We start from the raw sequence: 18,810 nt of genomic DNA, 5'->3' as shown, positions 1-18,810 counted from the left end.
CTGATTTACTTTACTTGGTATGATAATCTCTAGGTCCATCCATGTTACTGTAAATGGCATTATTTTTCTCTTTCTATGGCTGAGTAATATTGCATTATGTATATATATGCTATATCTTCTTAAACCAATCATCTGTTGATAGGCACTTGGGCTATTTCCATGTCCTTGCTATTGCAGATAGTGTTGTTATGAACTCTGGGGTGCATGGATCTTTTTGAATTAGAGTTTTCAACTTTTTTGGATATATGACAAGGAGTTGGATTGCTGCATCATATGGTAACTCTATTTTTAGTTTTCTTAAGGAATTTCCATACATTCTCCACAGTGGCTGTAGCAATTTTGATTTGCACCAATAGTGTAGGAGGGTTCTCCTTCCCCCACATGCTATCTAGTATTTATTATTTGTAGACTTTTTGATGATAGCCATTCAGACCAGTATGAGGTGGTACCTTATTGTGGTTTTGATTTGTAGTTCTCTAATAATTAGTGATGTTGAGCACCTTTTCATGTACCTGTTGGCTATCTGTATCCTTCTTTCAGGAAATGTCTATTTAGAACTTCTGCCTATTTCTTGACTGGGTTGTTGTGTTTTTTAAATATTGAGTTGTATGAGCTATATTCATATTTTGGCTGTCAACCCCTTCTTAGTTATACTGTTTGCAAACATTTTCTTTCATTCCATACATTTTTTTTTTTTTTCATTTTGCTGATGGTCTTCTTTGCTGTGCAAAAGATATTAAATTTGATCAGGTCCCATTTGTTTATTTTTGCTTTTAATTCTTTTACATTGATCTAAGCAAATATTGCTATGATATATGTCACAAAATGTTCTGCCTATGTTCTCTTCTGCAGTTTTTTGGTGTCATGTCTTATATTTAGGCCTTCACATTCTGAGTTTATTTTTGGATATGTTGTGAGGGAGTGTTCTAGAAAAAACAAATAAAAGGCATCCAAATTGGAAAGAAAGAGGTTCAAGTTTTCATTATATGCAGTTGAATGGCACACTATATAGTAAATCCTAAAGACTATGCAAAAACTTAGAAATAATAAGTAAATTTAGCAAGGTAGTAGGATACAAGATTAATATACAGAAATCTGCTGCATTTTTTTACACTTACAATTAAATATCAGAAAGAAAAAGTAAAACAATACCATTTAAAATTCAGGTCAAAAAATAAATAAATAAAATACCTAGGAATACACCTAAACCAAGTAGGTGAAAGACCCATATGTTGAGAACTCTAAAAACACTCAAAAAAGAAACTGAAACAAACAAATGGTGATTCAAACAAATGGAAAGATATCCCATGCTCTTGGAAGAATTCATATTGTTAAAATGAGCATACTACCCAAAGCAATCTACAGATTTAATGCAATCCCTATCAAATTATCCATGATATATTTTAGAGAACTACAACAAATAATCCTAAGACTTATATAGAAACACAAAAGACCTAGAATTGCAAAAGCATTCCTGAGGGGGATTAAAAAAAAAAAAAAGCTGGAGGCATAACTGTCCCAGATTTCAGACACTACTACAAAGCTTCAGTAATCAAAACAGCATGATATTGGCACAAAAACTGATAAATATATCAATGGAACAGAATAGAAAATCCAGTAATAAACCTATACACCTACGATCAATTAATCTTTGACAAAGGAGGCAAGAATATACAAAGGAGAAAAAAAGCCTCTTCAGCAAGTGGTGCTGGGAAAACTGTACAGCCTGGACATCCCCATAGCACTTTTATTCTAGTTTGCTCTTGGCACTCATCACAGTGTAACCTGGTTCTTTCCTGTAACAATTTAAAGAGCTCCTTTCTGGTGCCAGTCATCATGCTAGGCACTGGGGACAGAAATAAATTAGATACAAACCTTGCCCTCAAGGAGCTCACAGTCTAGAAAAGGAGACTGGGCTGTAAACAAAGAAATTACACTTTTGTGATAAGTGTGATAGTAAAAATTATACACAAGGCACAGATTTAGTGCAGAGAAGATGGTTAGTTCAATCTAGGGATGGGAGGATCAGGAAAAATTGGCCAGATAAGATGATGACAAGTCATATTACAATCTATTTTCTTTATTTCATTGTGAGCTCTTGAGTCTATGCCTCCTTCATGTTAGTATCCTCATTATCTACCAGTGCCTAGCACATTGCAGGTAGTAAGACTTATAAGTAGAATTTAATACAATGGGTAGGAATCTGGTTCTAAAGAACAAAATGTCTAAAAGCCTGATTTGTTTATATTCAAAATTATTATTATTACTGGTTTAATTTGACTTGGTACCTCTGCCTCTGTTTAGGTGTGCTTGCATGTTTGAAATGAAAACCAAACTGTCTTCTTTGGTCAGGTTGACTGTGAAAATGACCATACTATATGAGGCAACATTTCCATGGGTTCATTCTCTCTTTCATGTATAGGTCCTCTTAGTATTTTATTTTTTAAAAGTATGTTTCTTTAATTAGTATAAAAACTGTTAGAAGTCAAACTTAGAGATTCTGCAGATTTTTGAAAAATGCTTTCTTATTGATGGAAATATGTATTTTGCAAACATTAACACTGACTTTGTAATTATTACAAAGTTAAAGTATAAAGCATGGATGTCTTTGGCATTAGGCTCGTTTATCTCTAATACACTGTAACATTAATGTTGAATCCTATTTGTTAGGTGTGTATTTGAAGCCATGAAACTGGACAGATTTCCATTAAAGTGAAAGAAAATTGTGTTTAAAAATGAATTCTTAAAACAAAGATTTCAAAATGTTACACTAATCACTCCATATTAATAAATTAATAAAACGCTTGCTTATGACCTTCAGGATAGGCAATTTCAATAACAATTTTCAGGCACCTTTGTAGATCCTGAATGAAACTGACTATGATAATGACACACTATAGAATTTCCTCCCCATATTTGCTTTGTAAGTATGGCATAAAATAACAATATTTAATTTAAAGGTGTAACATTCACATTTATCACTAGAAGTATAGAGCCCAGCTTACAGGTGACTACAATTAAGAAATATGCTAGCAACTTGACTCTGGTTCTCAACCTTTTCTACTCTTACATTCCTTGACACTATATGCTATACGGAATAGTAAAGACATCTGAATTCAAATATTTTGAAGAAATGTGTATTTAGCAACTGAATACATGCTAACAGGAGTAATTTACAGCAGCAGTTTCATTACATTTTTCTCTCCAGTTTTCTAGTTCCCATCTGAAATCCAATGATAAATACAGATATGGAACATATTTACTACCTGGCAAAAAACATGCTAATTGAATGGGCACACAGCTTCTTCCCTTAAATAGCACATGAGCCACTTTGTCACCTATGTGGGAAAATCTTGCATTTTAGGATGATGTTGAACACAATAAAATGGGGTACCTACAAAAAGTTGAATTTTACACTGTCCTTCCTCTTCTTTTCAAAATTATTTACATCTCTTTTGCCTAATGTGTAGGTAGCAAAAATATTAAACACATACCATTGAAAATCACTAAATAATACATAAAAAGTAGCATTAAGTGTGCATTTACATGCATTTACATTTTACATTTGATTTCAAGTGGGCCATAATTTCTCTTCTGTTATGTACTTTCTCTTATTTTAAGATTGTTGTCATAATCTGTTCAAGATCACATGAGTCTCTTAAAAAACTTTCAACTCTGATGATACAAGCATGAGCCAAAGTCTATTAAAACTGAATAAATGGGATATTAATTATTTTTTGTGCAAATTGCCCCACTCACACTGACAGAAGATTAAGACTGGAATAAGAGTTATTTATCTGTAACTTACATCTATAATTTTCTTCAAAAATGTAGACCTGATGATTTATTAAGACATGCTGGTGGATTTGTTTGTTTTGTTTCTTTTAACTGAAATCTAGACTTTCTTTCTAAGGGTATTTCATAGTGCTGAACAAAATGCATTCAGATATTGGAAGGTATCCCTAAAGTTACATAATCTCTATCCTTTCAAATCCTTTATTTTTGAGGACTAATAACACATAAGATCCTTTTGTTATTGCCAATAAATGTGTTTCTGCTTCAAATTTAGAATAAAATGCAATACTGAACTGCAGTACAGTTAAGACACTCTACGAAAAATTTTAAAAGGACATATTTTTGGAGCACTCTTTGTTCTTTGATTTATATCTCAAATACTTTTTTTTTTCTCTATAGGAGTCTGTTCTTCAGATAATTTAAAATTCAGCTACCATTTGAGAATTTACTTCTAAAAGTAACACTGTATTAATCAATGGAGCCTAAAATGGAATATAGGGTACTTCTAGGCTCCCATTTGAAACAAACGTCAAAAAATTATTTATTCAAAGTAATCATTAAATTGAAACATGAGCTTTCATCTGTAAAATATTTCAGCTGATAAGAGGATTTTTTGAAAATTCACAGTAGTCTGAGGTGAGAAATTAATTCTGAGTTATTTCCCAAGACAGCTATAGTTAGAATTTCAATGCCGCTTTCATTAATTAGCAATAATATGTTCCCTTTGCATTTCTGTGCATGATGAAGGACCCAGAGAGGAATTCTTGGAAAGAGGAGTGCAGCACAAAAGAAAGTGCATTGCAATGCTGAACGTTTTTTACATCTTGAAGTCAATTATTCTTAAGGAATCATCTTAAGACAATGAAGCAGGCAAGCTCTTAATTAATAATTATCTTATTTTATAAGTTGCTGCAGAAGACAAAGAGCTTTACATGTTTTAAGTGTGGATTGTGTCCTGGAAAATAGTTTGTATAAAAGTCACTCCCACTGACTTGAAAGGAATCATGAGTTCTTTAGACAGATAATTGTCTTAAGGTGAGATAAGAAACAGCTGATAAAAATGTGAACAGAGCTGGGAAATTTGCTTTTAGGATGCTGTTCTGAATATCCTTGATCTCCCTCTTCTCAAAAAAATTAAGTGACACAGATAAAAATACTAATGGAGTCAAGAGAGAGTTTTTATATCTCAAATATCAGACAGGGATTCAAGTGAAGAGTTAAGACATTTTCTATTAACATTACATTAAACCAATGCTTACTATTTTTATGAAATATACAATCCTTTTTCTCTTTGTTGATTCATTAGGTACAACAAAATGCATTTTCAAATTGATTTCTTTTTTTTTCCTTCCAGTTAAATGCTCTGTTTTTCTAAGAAGATTTATGCAGTTTCTAATTAATTTAGGTAATATTTGAAGAAAGGGAGGTGTTATTTTCTTAATTCCTCAGAGAAATAAAGCATACTTTATATCCAGATTTTAGGAATTAGTTGTTAATGATGTATATATGCATTAGGACAATATTGGTTATTTTACTTGCAAAACTGAAAACATTTTTAAAAAGCAGCACACAACTGGAGTTTTTTAAAAACAAAAACTATATACCACAATAACTGTAAGACAAAAACTTACTCTAGCTTAGGAAAGAGCTAATTTTTTCTGCATATTTGTCATGGTACATTTAAATTATACTTTTAATAAAATACATCTTTAGATCAAAGCTGGAAGAAAGACATCAGTAGTAGATCAGTGTATTCCATTTTTCTTCTCGATGATGAATGGTTTATGTTTGTTTTTTTTTTATTTCCACAGACCACTTCATTCAGTATCATTTTACTCCTCCAGTACACATAAACATGAATGTTGGTAGCCAAAAGATATCCTTGAATCCAACAATGTTTTGGAATATTCATCAGCTTAGTAAATCCATGCAGTTTATCTTAAACTTCTAGTTCAATAAAATGGCTTTGCTGATGCCATTTTTCTTCTTTAGATGGCACTATGGCAAATGACATTTTTATTTCTCAGGCAAAGAAGAAAGTGAAACCTGTATGGTGAAATCTCATAGGAAACATAAAGTCACTAATGTGAACATCTGTGTTCATCTGACTTCTATTAATAGGTGTTGGTATTCGGAAGAATGCCTGTTAGTAATATTACTCATGGACTTAATTTATAATTGGTGGAACTCAGTTGCATTTCCCACCATTGTAAACATCCACATAATGCCATGAAAAAGTTCATGTATATTGCATTTTTTCCAGTTATTGTCTAGGCAAGTTTCTACTTGTTTGAGGTTTCTAGAGGTAATGCAGCTCAGACACTCCTGGGTGCCCTCTCAAATTCGTGGGTCCTCCTGTTTCTGCCTTTCTTATTTTCCTGTAAGTGCTTCCACTTGTTACTGTTCCCTTGGGTATGTCCTGGCCTTTGCCTACGCTGTTTTCGGTCCCTTTTCCAAACTTGTTCACAGAACTCATCCATTGTGTTCAGGTTGGGATGGTTGATGAGCTGCATGAAGTCTCTGTACCAGACCTTCTGGCTAGGCGTCATGCTGTTGGACGTTTCTTTGGTCTTAGACCCATCTCCATCATCATCTTTATGAAGAAGTTCTTCCAAATGCTCTGTGTCAATGACTTCTAGGGTCACTTTAAGAAGAGTTTGCATGAATCCGTGTTCCACTGCATGACAGAGGTAATTGCCTGAATCCTTCCGCTGTAGACTGCGCAGTAGAAGGCCTTGTTCTGTTCTGAAGACATGATCATCCACTCTGATCTAGCAAAAGAAAATAAGCAGTGAAATCATATATATTTACAAGAAATATAAGCTCCAAAACTCTCTCAGTAAAAATTTGTATTGTATAGTGAGGCACATTTTAACAGTAAAATTTCTAGTTTAAGAGAGATGATATCATTACCCCATCAGAGAAAAGAGTTATAAATTTCTCCTGGCTTTAAGACGTATTACAAAATACTGGTTATCTATTGTCTTAATAAAATTTTTCATAATAATTTAAAATAATTAAGATAAGAGGATGAAAGGACAAAGATATGTTATATTTTAATATTTTGAAATGAAGTATATAAATATAGGAGAAAGTGAGTATTGGAATTGGAAACACAGAAACATAATACTAGAAAACAGTACAGCATTAGAATGAATTTATAATAAGGTTTGAAAAAATGAAATAAATTTGGTAGTTGAGCAAGCAGAAAAAGTATGGGTTTACATGCTTACTTATTTATTCAATTTCCTGTCCTAGATGTGACATGAAGACATGTTATTTAATATGTCTAACTGCACTTTGAATGAAATTTACAAAAGAGATCTCTGAAAGCCTAAGCTGGTAACATATAAAATCAACCTTAACATTTATATGACATGATTAAATGTTTAAAGACTGCTTCAACTGTCAAAAGAGATAATGGGGTACTTTCACTTATACATTCAGATTATGTAAAATTGTCTGCAAAATGTACTTTCATAAATCACATACTTTGTATGATTACCCTTATTTAAGGGTTTTAAAAAAGTTTAAAAGTCTCAGAGTATTCACTGAGATTTTCTATGTATAATTTTTTAATTTTACAGAGGAATAAATGGATTCATAGAGGAGGAATATTTGTATGAAACTACGTGCATAATTCACATCAGAGTTCATACTGGGACCTAAGATCTTTCCTCCTGAATCTACTACTCCTTTCTCTTAACTGCCTCTTCCTATTTGAGGAAGAAGTTAATGAAGGGAAACATGTTTGGATAGCAGAATCAATTGAACAAAAGTTAAAATTAGTTAGGAGGATTTTTCTTTTTCTTGTATACAAGTGAATGTAACATAATAGATAACTCCAGGCAGAAAAAAATATTTCTAAAATGTACCGCCCGCCACGCCTACCCCGCCGCCATCCCCGCCGCAAACAACTTCCAGGACAAAATTCTTACAGTTCAACTTTGTTCCTTTAACTCCTAGCACAACGCCTGCCATAAAATCATCTGCAATTAATACTTATTTAATGAATAGGTACTGGTGGGTTAAGAAAAGAATAAATATTCACAGTATTTCTTTTTCCCCCTCTCGAGTCAACCACGCTGGGGTCACTTAACAGTATATGTTAGATAGAGTGAATCCAGTTTCTTTCCTATACCTCTTCTTTTCGCTCTTCATTTCGCCTCTGGAATTGCCAATAGACCAGAGCTCGCTGTGATTTCGGACTGCATTCCAGAAACGTGCTACTATTTTCTACTCCATAGATGATTCTTTCTTCAAAGCTGTAGCCATGGTGATTATCTGGCCAGTGACGAGGAAATGAAATGAGAAAATGTTAGAGAAGTAAACTCAACTTTCCAGAATATTTATCTGGAAATTCAGGAGATAGACTTGTTGCTGAGTTGGAAATCTTTTCCAATTTTAACGAGGATGGCAGAAATGTCAAGGTTTCAGAACTCAAGTGTCTACCTAAACAGACTAGATCTTTTGTTATGGGTTATATAAGGCATATACAAGATTTGTCTACCAGAAAATAGCATTACATTAACAAAATCAGTCAAACTATACATCTTAATATGCCGTGATAATACTTACCAAGAAATTTTTTTCATTGTAAACTATGCTCTAATTGTACCAGTTTATATTGCACTATTTTCCAGCAGAAAAAGTAATTCGATTGCATTTTTCAAAACGCAAGTTTTTCTCTGAGAACTTAATTTTGCCTCTTTGTTTTTCATCTTTAAAATTAAATTCACCAACCAATAATATTTGTGTAGTATTTTACAGAAGTTATGAGTTCAGGAAGTTTATATTCCCTACCAATAACCCTTAAATAATCCACAAGTTTGTTCTGAAGATCAATTGATGTGAAATGTTTGGGACGGCTCAGAAGAAAGATGCACAATTATAATGCAATGTGGTTTCAATTGTCCTTATTTTAAAATTACACATCTTTTATTATTTTCAAGAATTGGGCTAAAGAATATGGCAAGAGTATATAATAAAATACAGCAATAAGAAAGCCTGTTTCCTGATTAAGTTTCTATTATTTTACCCTTTATGTAACCTCCTTCAATGTGGTAAATGAAACACAGTTAAGATCAAAACTACGACACAGGGAGTCTAGGTAAAACTCATTTAGAGAAAAAAAAACTCCTTATTATCTTGTATAATCCTGTTTCCATTATGACATCCGGTACAATCTGGAACTCATTAAATTCATTTAGACAATAATAAATATATTTTCACATGCACAGAGGACTGACAGTGTAGACATGAAAAATTTTTGCTTACTCTTTCAAACTCAGCTAGATTTTTAATTAAAAAAATGTTTGCCCCTTTTTTTGCATTATTTTGACAGTTTTACTCTCATTATAACTGTTTGAGTACTTTTGTCTGTCCAGTACTTTTAAACTGGAAAGTTAAAGCTTTCCAAAATCCCGCGTTCGCCCAATCCCTGCACACAGCCTATGGCCATTATCTCCTATTCTCACCCTGGCTATGATCGACCTTCTGTCTGCATTTGTTGAATCCAGGGATGTTTATCCCAGTGTCTGTTCCTTTATTGCTTTAGGTATGAAACAAAACTCATCTAATATTGGGAAGTATCTGTCCCTTCTTATTTAAAAGATCAAGTCCCTGGAAATAATAATTGAAAAAAAAACATGAAATGATTGAAATGTAAAGAAATAATATTTAACTGATTTCAAGTCACATTTCATTTCATGTTGGTGATGTGTGTTATCAATGTATACTTTGACTATGGCAGTGTTGTTCTTTTTCCCCTGAAATTATTAGTATATTCTTATTGAAAAAATATGGTACGTGTTGCTGTGCTAGTTTGCAAGACATCTACTTCTTTGGATAGAGATAAATTGAATCTCTCGTCCAACATGAGCTGGATGATCTGTGATTCAGGAGATACCATGAATAATTAGAGTGCCTTGTCTCAGAGGTCATGAGAGTTTACACAGAATGCATTTTATCCTGCTAACTGTTGTACAGTTTAAACTTATTTGATATTTAAATTATTTTGCTTATATTATGCTTATTTATAAATTACTTATAATATTATAAGAAAGGTAGATATCTGCAACATTCAACAACATGGATGAAACATGAGAACATGCTAAGTGAAATAAGTCAGTCACAGAAAAAGGTAAACTGCATGATCTCACTTAGATGAGGTATCTAAAGTAGTAAAAACTCCTAGAAGCAGATAGCAGAATGATGGTTGCCAGGGGTTAGGGGGAAGAGAAATGGGGAATTGCTAGACAACGGGTATAAAATGTTAGTTATGTAAGATAAATGAGATCTGCTATATAACATTATGCCTATACTGAACAATACTGTATTGTACACTTTAAATTTGTTAAGACAGTGGATCTCATGTTTAGTGTTCTTACTCCAGTGAAACTAAAAAAAAAAAAAATCAAAAAGAATTTTTTTAATTAAAGAAATCCTTTTACTTTTAGGAAGACACTTTTCATTCAATCTCTAAACATTAATGAATCATAAGATATACAACAGCATGATAAAACAGAAAAAAAAAAACCAGCTGCATTTAAAACCAAACAACATGGTGATCCACCAGTATCTTCTCTCTTACCAGCCATGCTTATTGGGTCTTTTTCTTGGAGAAACTTATAATACTTGACTTGTCTCTCATCTAATCTGTCTAAATTAATGTAGATATCTATAGAAATCTAAGGTATAAATAAATTATTGCTCTCAAACATAGAAATCTGTTTAAATCCTTCAGTACATTAGTGGACATTCAGCTAAGAAAGCCAATGTAACTTGTACAATAAGAAATAATAGAGCTTAATATAAATAAAACATCTATTAGGCACACTTTCAAAAAGTCAGTTTGTCTTCTCAATTAATTTAATCATTCTTACTGATCCATAGTGTTGTTAACTTTACTTAGTCCTAGCAAACCTACTTAGTCTTTATGTTCCCTCCAAAATCTCTTCTGGTGACAGCAAATATTTCCCAATGTAAAGAAAAGAATTCTCTTAAAAGTTTCCTGACTTTTAAAAAAAAATTCACCTGTTACTTGTCTATGAAAAGAAAGTGAAAGTGTAGTCACTCAGTCCTGTCCGACTCTGCAACCCCATGGACTGTAGCCCTCCAGGCTCCTTTGTCAGTGGCATTCTCTAGGCAAGAGTACTGGAGTGGATTGCCATTCGGTTCTCCAGGGGATCTTCCTGACTCAGGGATCAAACCTAGGTCTCCCTCATGGCAGGCAGATTCTTTACCATCTGAGCCACAAGCGAAGTCTGTTATTTGTCTACAGTAGAATTGAATATGTTATTTGATTTAGCCAAGGATTTATACCAAGTGATTTATGGCTTAATATAGCAATAGACCATGGGTTTCTTCAAAAAATATAATGACCTTCAGGCACTTTCCCACCTGAATAAGCTAAGAACCACAACTGGTGAAACTGGCTCATTGGCTTGAGGCCTTTAATAACTACTCTTGCCAATACCTTAAGGTTTCATTTCCTTCTAAGTTGGTTCTTTCTTTCTCTCCTCTCTCAAAATTAAAAGCAAAAGAAAATCTAGTTAGTAAGCAGTAAAGCTAAAAGTCCTGTCATATTAACTATCAGTCACAGTAATACTCAGAGATACTACTGAGTATGCAGATGACAATAGTACCTCCTATTCTATGTTTTTTAAAGTTCTGTTGCCAATCGCCAAACACTAAACAGACAAAATTGCCACTGAATACATTTGTTTCTGCTAATTCCTCTGCAGTAGAATGTTTCTATCACCAGCAACTTTTAATTGTGGATCACAACTTTCATTTAAAGTGGCCTCAGACAAGTATTCTTATATTTGAGTACTTACATGTCACAACCCATAAACATTTTTTTCTGTTAATCTCGCCACACCTGACACCTTACAAATCGATACTCAATAAATAAATTTTTTAAGTTTTAATTTATTTTTTACACAATTTTTACAAGTTACATTCCATTAACAATTATTACCAAATATTGACTATATTCCCCATGTTGTTCAGTATATCCTTGTAGCCGAACTTATACCAAATAGACTACTGGAAGGCACTCAGTAAATACCCACTCCCTTTTCTGACCCTTCTACCCCAACTACTTGAGTAAATTTTGTACAACACAGGAAACATCAGGGGCCTAATAACTATATGTTTTTATCTCTCCCATTTTCCCCTCCTTTCTTCCCTCTGCCCCTTTACCCTTATTGCTGTCTCTCTTTCTCTCTCCTTCTCTCCAAGAGTAATTACAAACAGGAACAACATTTTGATTCTTGACGTCTAAACTTACTAAGTGTTCAATATTTTAGATGCCAGAACTTAAAATACTTTATTGAGAATCTATAATAAGACAAATTAAGAACTTCCCAACATCAATTCTGCTCTCATCCCCATTAAAGAAGGTATTTCCTCTTTTCTGCTTTCAAAAATCCTTTTTTTACATGTACTTTTAGAGCACATGTAGTCTTAATTGCTACAATTATTTATCAGTCTAGTTATCTTCTTCCATTTTTTTGTGTTCCACAATTCTGGCACAAGGATATCATAAACCCTTAAATGATGTTTGCTAAATGGCAAATCAAGGTAATGATTTACTCTGCATTTAAAAGCTGAAATCTCATGTAACTTTGACATCCTCAAGACACAGAGTTATCATAATTACATATATCATTAAGAGTTCAATCAATTAAAATGGCTTAGGGTGTATACCCTCATTATGACAGAATAAATGATTGAACTGTAAACATTTCAAGTCTTCTAAATTTGTTAAGTTTTATAATGTTACATGAGTTGATTTGAGATGTGGTAGAGAAGATGATGATTAGTCAAGTGTATTCCAAAATCAAAAATCTAAATATGGGATAATAACAGAGATTTCAGAAATTATATGCATAAATCCTCACATATCTAGGGTCACCTCTATCTCTAAAGGATGTCCATGCCAATGAGTAATCTTTCCAGAAAGAAAGCAATCTCATTTTAATCCATTTTAAAAAACTTTTCACACTGAGCGACTGTTTTGAATACAAACTTTTGTCATGAATATTAGTAGTAGACAAGAAGGGTGTAGTTGTTAAATTGGCACAAAAATTCTTGTGGGTTGAACTTAATAGTTAGAGCAAAATAATTGAGAGCAACAAACATTAAATTTATTTTAAATGCATCAGTGTGTTTGAATAGCACATACTACAATATGCTGCAGCTGTTAATGAAAAGCAATAATGTTTTTAAGGAAGCAATCTTCAATTAATCATTTCCTCTTTTAGTTGGATAATTTATGGAAATAAAATGAGGCTAATAAGCCAGAAAGAATGGGAGGAAAGAAAGAAGTTAAATAAATTGCTTCCTTTTGTAACAACAAAAAGTCATGATATCCATCATTTGTCCAGAAACATCATGTTGCTAAAGGCCTTTTATAGTATTTGATTCTCTTCCAATGTAGCAGAAACAGAAGGCATCACATTTCAGCTTTCCATTTATTTCACTTTCCATTTTAACCCCATAAATATCTCCCATGATTGAAATATTAATAATATAAGAATCTTAGGAAATTTGATTTCATGTAGAAAAGACAGATATAGGTTAAGTAATGAACTATATATGTATTCAACAATTTGCTCTCTGCTGTCATTTTTTATGTTCTCCCTTTTAGGTTATTAAAAATTTGAATTTCATTAATAAGGAGTATAAAAATAAAATAATTTGCCAGAAGGAAATTGGTTGCAAGCAATTTAAAATATTTAGCAAATTCAGTTAGTTGCTAAACTACATAAAGAGAAATATAATTCTACTTGTATTCATCACATTGTAATTTTAATATTTTACACTGTCAATTTTTCCACAATATTATTCAATGTAAGGGCTTTCCTGGTAGCTCAGATGGTAAAGAATTCACCTGAAATGCAGGAGACCTAGGTTCGATCCCTGGTTTGGGAAGATCCCCTGGAGGAGGGCATTGTAATCCACTTTAGTATTCTTGCCTGGAGAAAACCCACTGACACAGGAGCCTGGCCTACAGTCCACGAGGTTGCAAAGAGTCAGACACAAGTGAGCAACTAAACATATTCATTGTAAAGGTCAAGAAAAGCAGAAAAGGCAATGTTGTCCACCAACTCCTGGTGACATAGATATGCACTTCTTATGTAAAAACAACACTACTTAGATTTTTCTTTCTGAATTCTAGATTATTTTCTCCAGAAAATACAACCAGCACTTTATCAACAGAAAAACTATTAATTTGACTTCAAGTGGATGAATAATATCTTCTAAAGTAGCAGTAGCAGAAAAGGCATTTCATGGATGAATCAGTAACTCTTGGAAAGCCATTAAATATTTTAAAATAAAAGACAAAAATTTATTCATCCTTAACATTTGTGTATATTTTGGACCTGACAATATTAAGATGGTTAACAACTGTTCAATAATCTCATATACTGCAGTGCTCTTAACACAAATTTATAGTATATAAAAGCTTTGTAACAAGGGTACTATTCGTTTGTTTATAAAGATAACGCTTAGTATAATGTTTCTCCACTCTTTTGTATGATGAGAAACTAGTTTCTCAGTAAATGTTTGTTGCATGTTAGTAGCATGCAAACATGCACCTAGAAGTGTGTGCATATGTATTAAAGTTCACGTGCTTAATACATGTATTTCTTAAGTACAAAAAAAAATTAATTAATGGAACCCCAGAGAAAATTTAAACTTATAATTTATCAAATTGCTAAAATAAATGTAAATGGTAAATTGTTTTATGCCCTAATTACTATCTGTCCCTGATGCTGGAAAATAATTATCTACCAGAATACAACACTTAAAACTTTACAGTTCAAGGAGTTTTATAGTTTTCTTTGAATTCACAGATGCCTGTGGATTTGTGTTTGAATGCTCTTGTGAGTGTATAGATAGGTAGACAGATAAACAGAGACATGACTAGGGTATTTTAGTTTTATTATTCATAGATAATTATTGTATTAAAGAGTTGCCAGTGTCTCATTTTTAAGATATTTATTACTCTAAAATATAAAAGTGAAATTGAAATGCTCTGAAGTTAACTATGAAGTCATTTTAATAATGTGCTTAATAATCTTGTGACATCAGAATATTCTATGCTTCTTAGTATAAGGAAGGCTGAAACTCAATTATTTAAAAAGCATCACCAATATGAAGCTATCTACTAGAATATTTAGTCTATATTGAATGTCTGATATGTTTTATTTTTCATGATTATATAGCAAATTCTTTACCAAGAAAGCACATGTAATTTATATGCCATAGTAAAATTACAACAGGAATTTATATATTTAAAAATCCAGAGATCTGAATTTTAAATGTTTAATTTAGAGTTTTCAAAGAGATATGATAGAAGATGATGAAAAATCCATCTGCTGAAGCAGAAACCTTCCACAAATAATAATGAGAATACTACTTTGAATTTTATTTAATATTTTTTGCTCATAACTTTTGGAATTTAAAAAATACAGCATATTTAACAACTTTTTGTTTACAATCTAAATGCAGAGTTCCAAAGAACAGCAAGGAGAGATAAGAAAGCCTTCTTATGTGAACAATGTAAAGAAATAGAGGAAAACAATAGAATGGAAAGACTAGAGCTCTCCTCTAGAAAATTAAGAGATACCAAGGGAATATTTCATGCAAAGATGGGCACAATAAAGGACAGAAGCAGAAGATATTAAGAAGAGGTGGCAAGAATATAGAGAGCTGTACAAAAAATGTCTTAATGATCTGGATAACCACGATGATGTGATCACTCACCTAGAGCCAGACATTCAGAGGGTGACTTCAAGTGGGCCTTAGGAAGCATTACTATGAGAAAAGCTAGTGGAAGTGATGGAATTCCAGCTGAGCTATTTCAAATATTAAAGGACAATGCTGTTAAAGTGCTGCACTCAATATGCCAGCAAATATGGAAAATTCAGCAGTGGCCACGGGACTGGAAAATGTCTTTCTTCATTCCAATCCCAAAGAAGGGCAATGGCAAAGAATGTCCAAACTGCAGCACAATTGTTCTCAATTCACATGCTAGCAAGGTAATGCTCAAAATCCTTCAAGTGAGGCTTCAACAGTTTATGAACCAAGAATTTCCAGATGTACAGCTGGATTTAGAAAAGGCAGAGGAACCGGAGATCAAACTGCTAATATCTGCTGGATCAGAGATAAAGCAAGGGAATTCCAGCAAAACATCTACTTCTATCTCATTGACTATGCTAAATCCTTTGACTGTGTGGATCACAACAAACTGTAGACAATTCTTCAAGAGATGAGAATACCAGGCCACCATACCTGCCTCCTGAGAAACATGTTTGCAGTTTGAGAAGCAACAGATAGAACCAGACATGGAACAACAGACTGGTTCAAAACTTGGAAAGGAGTATGACAAGGCTGTATATACTGTCACCCTAATTAATTAACTAATATGCAGAATACATCATGCAAAAATGCCAGGCTGGATGAAGCACAAGCTGAAATCAATTTTGCTGGGAGAAATATCAATAACCTCAGATATGCAGATGATACGACCCTAATGGGAGAAATTACAGAAGAGGAACTACAGAGCCTCTTGATGAGGGTGAAAGAGGAGACTAAAAATCTGGCTTAAAATTCAACATTCAAAAAACTAAGGTAATGACATACAGTTCCATCAGTTTATGGCAAATTGCAGCCATGAATTAAAAGATGCTTGCTCCTTGGAAGAAAAGCTATGACAAACCTAGACAGTGTATTAAAAAGCAGAGATGTCACAGTTCCAGAAAAGGTCTGTCTAGTCAAAGTTATGGTTTTTCCAGTAGTCATATATGGATGTGAGAGTTGGACCATAAAGAAGGCTGAATACTGGGGAACTGATGCTTTTGAACTGTGGTGCTGGAGAAGCTCTTGCGAGTCCCTTGGATAGCAAAGAGATGTACACCCATGATGGATTCATGTCAATGTATGGCAAAACAAATACAATATTGTAAAGTTAAAAAATAGATAAATAAACTAATTAAAAAAAAAAAAGAAGGCTGAATTGGAAAAAAAAAAAAAAGAGAGATCAAACTAGTCAATCCCACGGGAAATCAACCCTGAATATTCATTGAAAGGACTGATGCTGAAGCTGAAATTCAAAACTTTGGCTACCTGATGTGAAATGCCAACTCACTGGAAAAGACCCTGATGCTGGGAAAGATTGAGCACAGGAGCACAAGAATGACATGGCTGGGTGGCATCACTGACTCAATGGACTTGAGTCTGAGCAAACTCCAGGAGATGGTGAAGGATAGGGAAGCCTGGCTTGCTGCAGTTCATTCTGTCATGACTGAGCGACTGAAAAACAACAACAAAATTTAAATTATAGGTGTATAAACAATCACTAGTAAAGTAATGCTCAAAATTCTCCAAGGCAGGCTTCAACAATACGTGAACCATGAACTTCCAGATGTTGAAGCTGGATTTAGATAAGAAAGAGGAACCAGAGATCAAATTGCCAACATACGCTGGATCACAGAAAAAGCAAGAGAGTTCCAGAAAAACATCTATTTCTACTTTATTGACTATGCCACAGCCTTTGACTGTGTGGATCACAATAAACTGTGGAAAATTCTGAAGAGATGGGAATACCAGATCACCTGACCTGCCTCTGGAGCAATCTGTATGCAGGTCAGGAAGCAACAGTTAGAAGTGGACATGGAACAACAACAACAGACTGGTTCCAAACAGGAAAAGGAGTACGTCAAGGCTGTATATTGTCACCCTGCTTATTCAACTTATATACAGAGTACATCATGAGAAATGCTGGGCTGGAAGAAGCACAAGCTGGAATCAAGACTGCTGAGAGAAATATCAATAACCTCAGACACGCAGATGATATCACCCTTATGGCAGAAAGTGAAGAAGAACTAAAGAACCTTTTGATGAAAGTGAAAGAGGAGAGTGAAAAAGCTGGCTTAAAACTCAACATTCAGGAAACTAAGATCATGGCATCTGGTCCCATCACTTCATGGAAAATAGATGGGGAAACAGTGGCTGACTTTATTTTTCTGGGCTCCAAAATCACTGCAGATGGTGATTACAGCCATGAAATTAAAAGATGCTTACTCCTTGGAAGGAAAGTTATGACCAACCTAGACAGCATATTAAAAAGCAGAGACATTACTTTGCCAACAAAGGTCTGTCTAGTCAAGGCTATGGTTTTTCCAGTGGTCATGTATGGATGTGAGAGTTGGCCTATAAAGAAAGCTGAGTGCTGAAGAATTGATGCTTTTGGACTGTGGTGTTGGAGAAGACTCTTGAGAGTCCCTTGGACTGCAAGGAGATCCAACCAGTCCATCCTAAAAGAGATCAGTCCTGTGTGTTCATTGGAAGGACTGATGTTGAAGCTGAAACTCCAATACTTTTGGCACCTGATGCGAAGAGCTGACTCATTTGAAAAGATCCTGAGGTTGGGAAATATTGAAGGCAGGAGGAGAAGGGGACAACAGAGGACGAGATGGTTGGATGGCATGAATGACTCAATGGACATGAGTTTGGGCAAACTCCAGGAGTTGGTGAGGGATAGGGAGGCCTGGAGTGCTGTGGTTCATGGGGTCACAAAGAGTTGGAAGTGACTGAACTGAACTGAAACAATTGGGTGATCTGATGACATATTTAAAGACTTTAATAAGGAATATTGATTGCACAAAATATTTCAAACCTCTTCTTATGCAGGTTGTGTGTGTAGGCCTTGCATACATATACTATGAATAGTTGGATTATTTGCCTAATGTAACATCAGAAGATGGCTGTGTTGATGGTTTTTTCCAGTGAAAAGTTTTAAAAAGGGTTTACAAAGTTATAGAAGGTGACACTATAATAATTTTACTCTAGGATGCATACTTCTTTATATTTTAACATCTATGACATCAGAATGTTTTATGATTGCTCTCTATCTGAGTTGAAGTTGCTTTCTTTCAGAAAGTATTCGTTCTTAACTTCTGCCAGACACATGAGACCCTACTAAGCTGATACCTCCTTAAA

The 18,810-nt window shown here is 33.7% G+C and overlaps 1 protein-coding gene across 6 annotated transcripts in view; it reads right to left on the bottom strand.

The window, feature by feature from the left end:
• Positions 1-5,553: 5,553 nt before the first annotated feature.
• The window catches only part of SEMA3A (semaphorin 3A), a 251,443-nt gene continuing 238,186 nt past the window's right edge, over positions 5,554-18,810 (bottom strand). For all 6 annotated transcript variants that reach the window (XM_081531719.1, XM_081531720.1, XM_081531724.1 and 3 more), the window contains 2 exons: positions 7,937-8,079; positions 5,554-6,566 (listed from right to left, as the gene is read on the bottom strand). In XM_081531719.1, coding sequence (XP_081387845.1) covers positions 6,111-6,566; positions 7,937-8,079 — 599 coding nt within the window. In that variant the 3' untranslated portion in view covers positions 5,554-6,110. The remainder of the gene's footprint in view (positions 6,567-7,936; positions 8,080-18,810) is intronic.

Source organism: Giraffa tippelskirchi, chromosome 10 (genome assembly GCF_054371585.1).
Source record: "Giraffa tippelskirchi isolate mGirTip1 chromosome 10, T2T-mGirTip1v1.2.pri, whole genome shotgun sequence".
Classification (NCBI taxonomy): Eukaryota; Metazoa; Chordata; class Mammalia; order Artiodactyla; family Giraffidae; genus Giraffa; species Giraffa tippelskirchi.
Note: the sequence above shows the minus strand (reverse complement) of the source record. Positions and strands in the feature narration are given on the sequence as shown.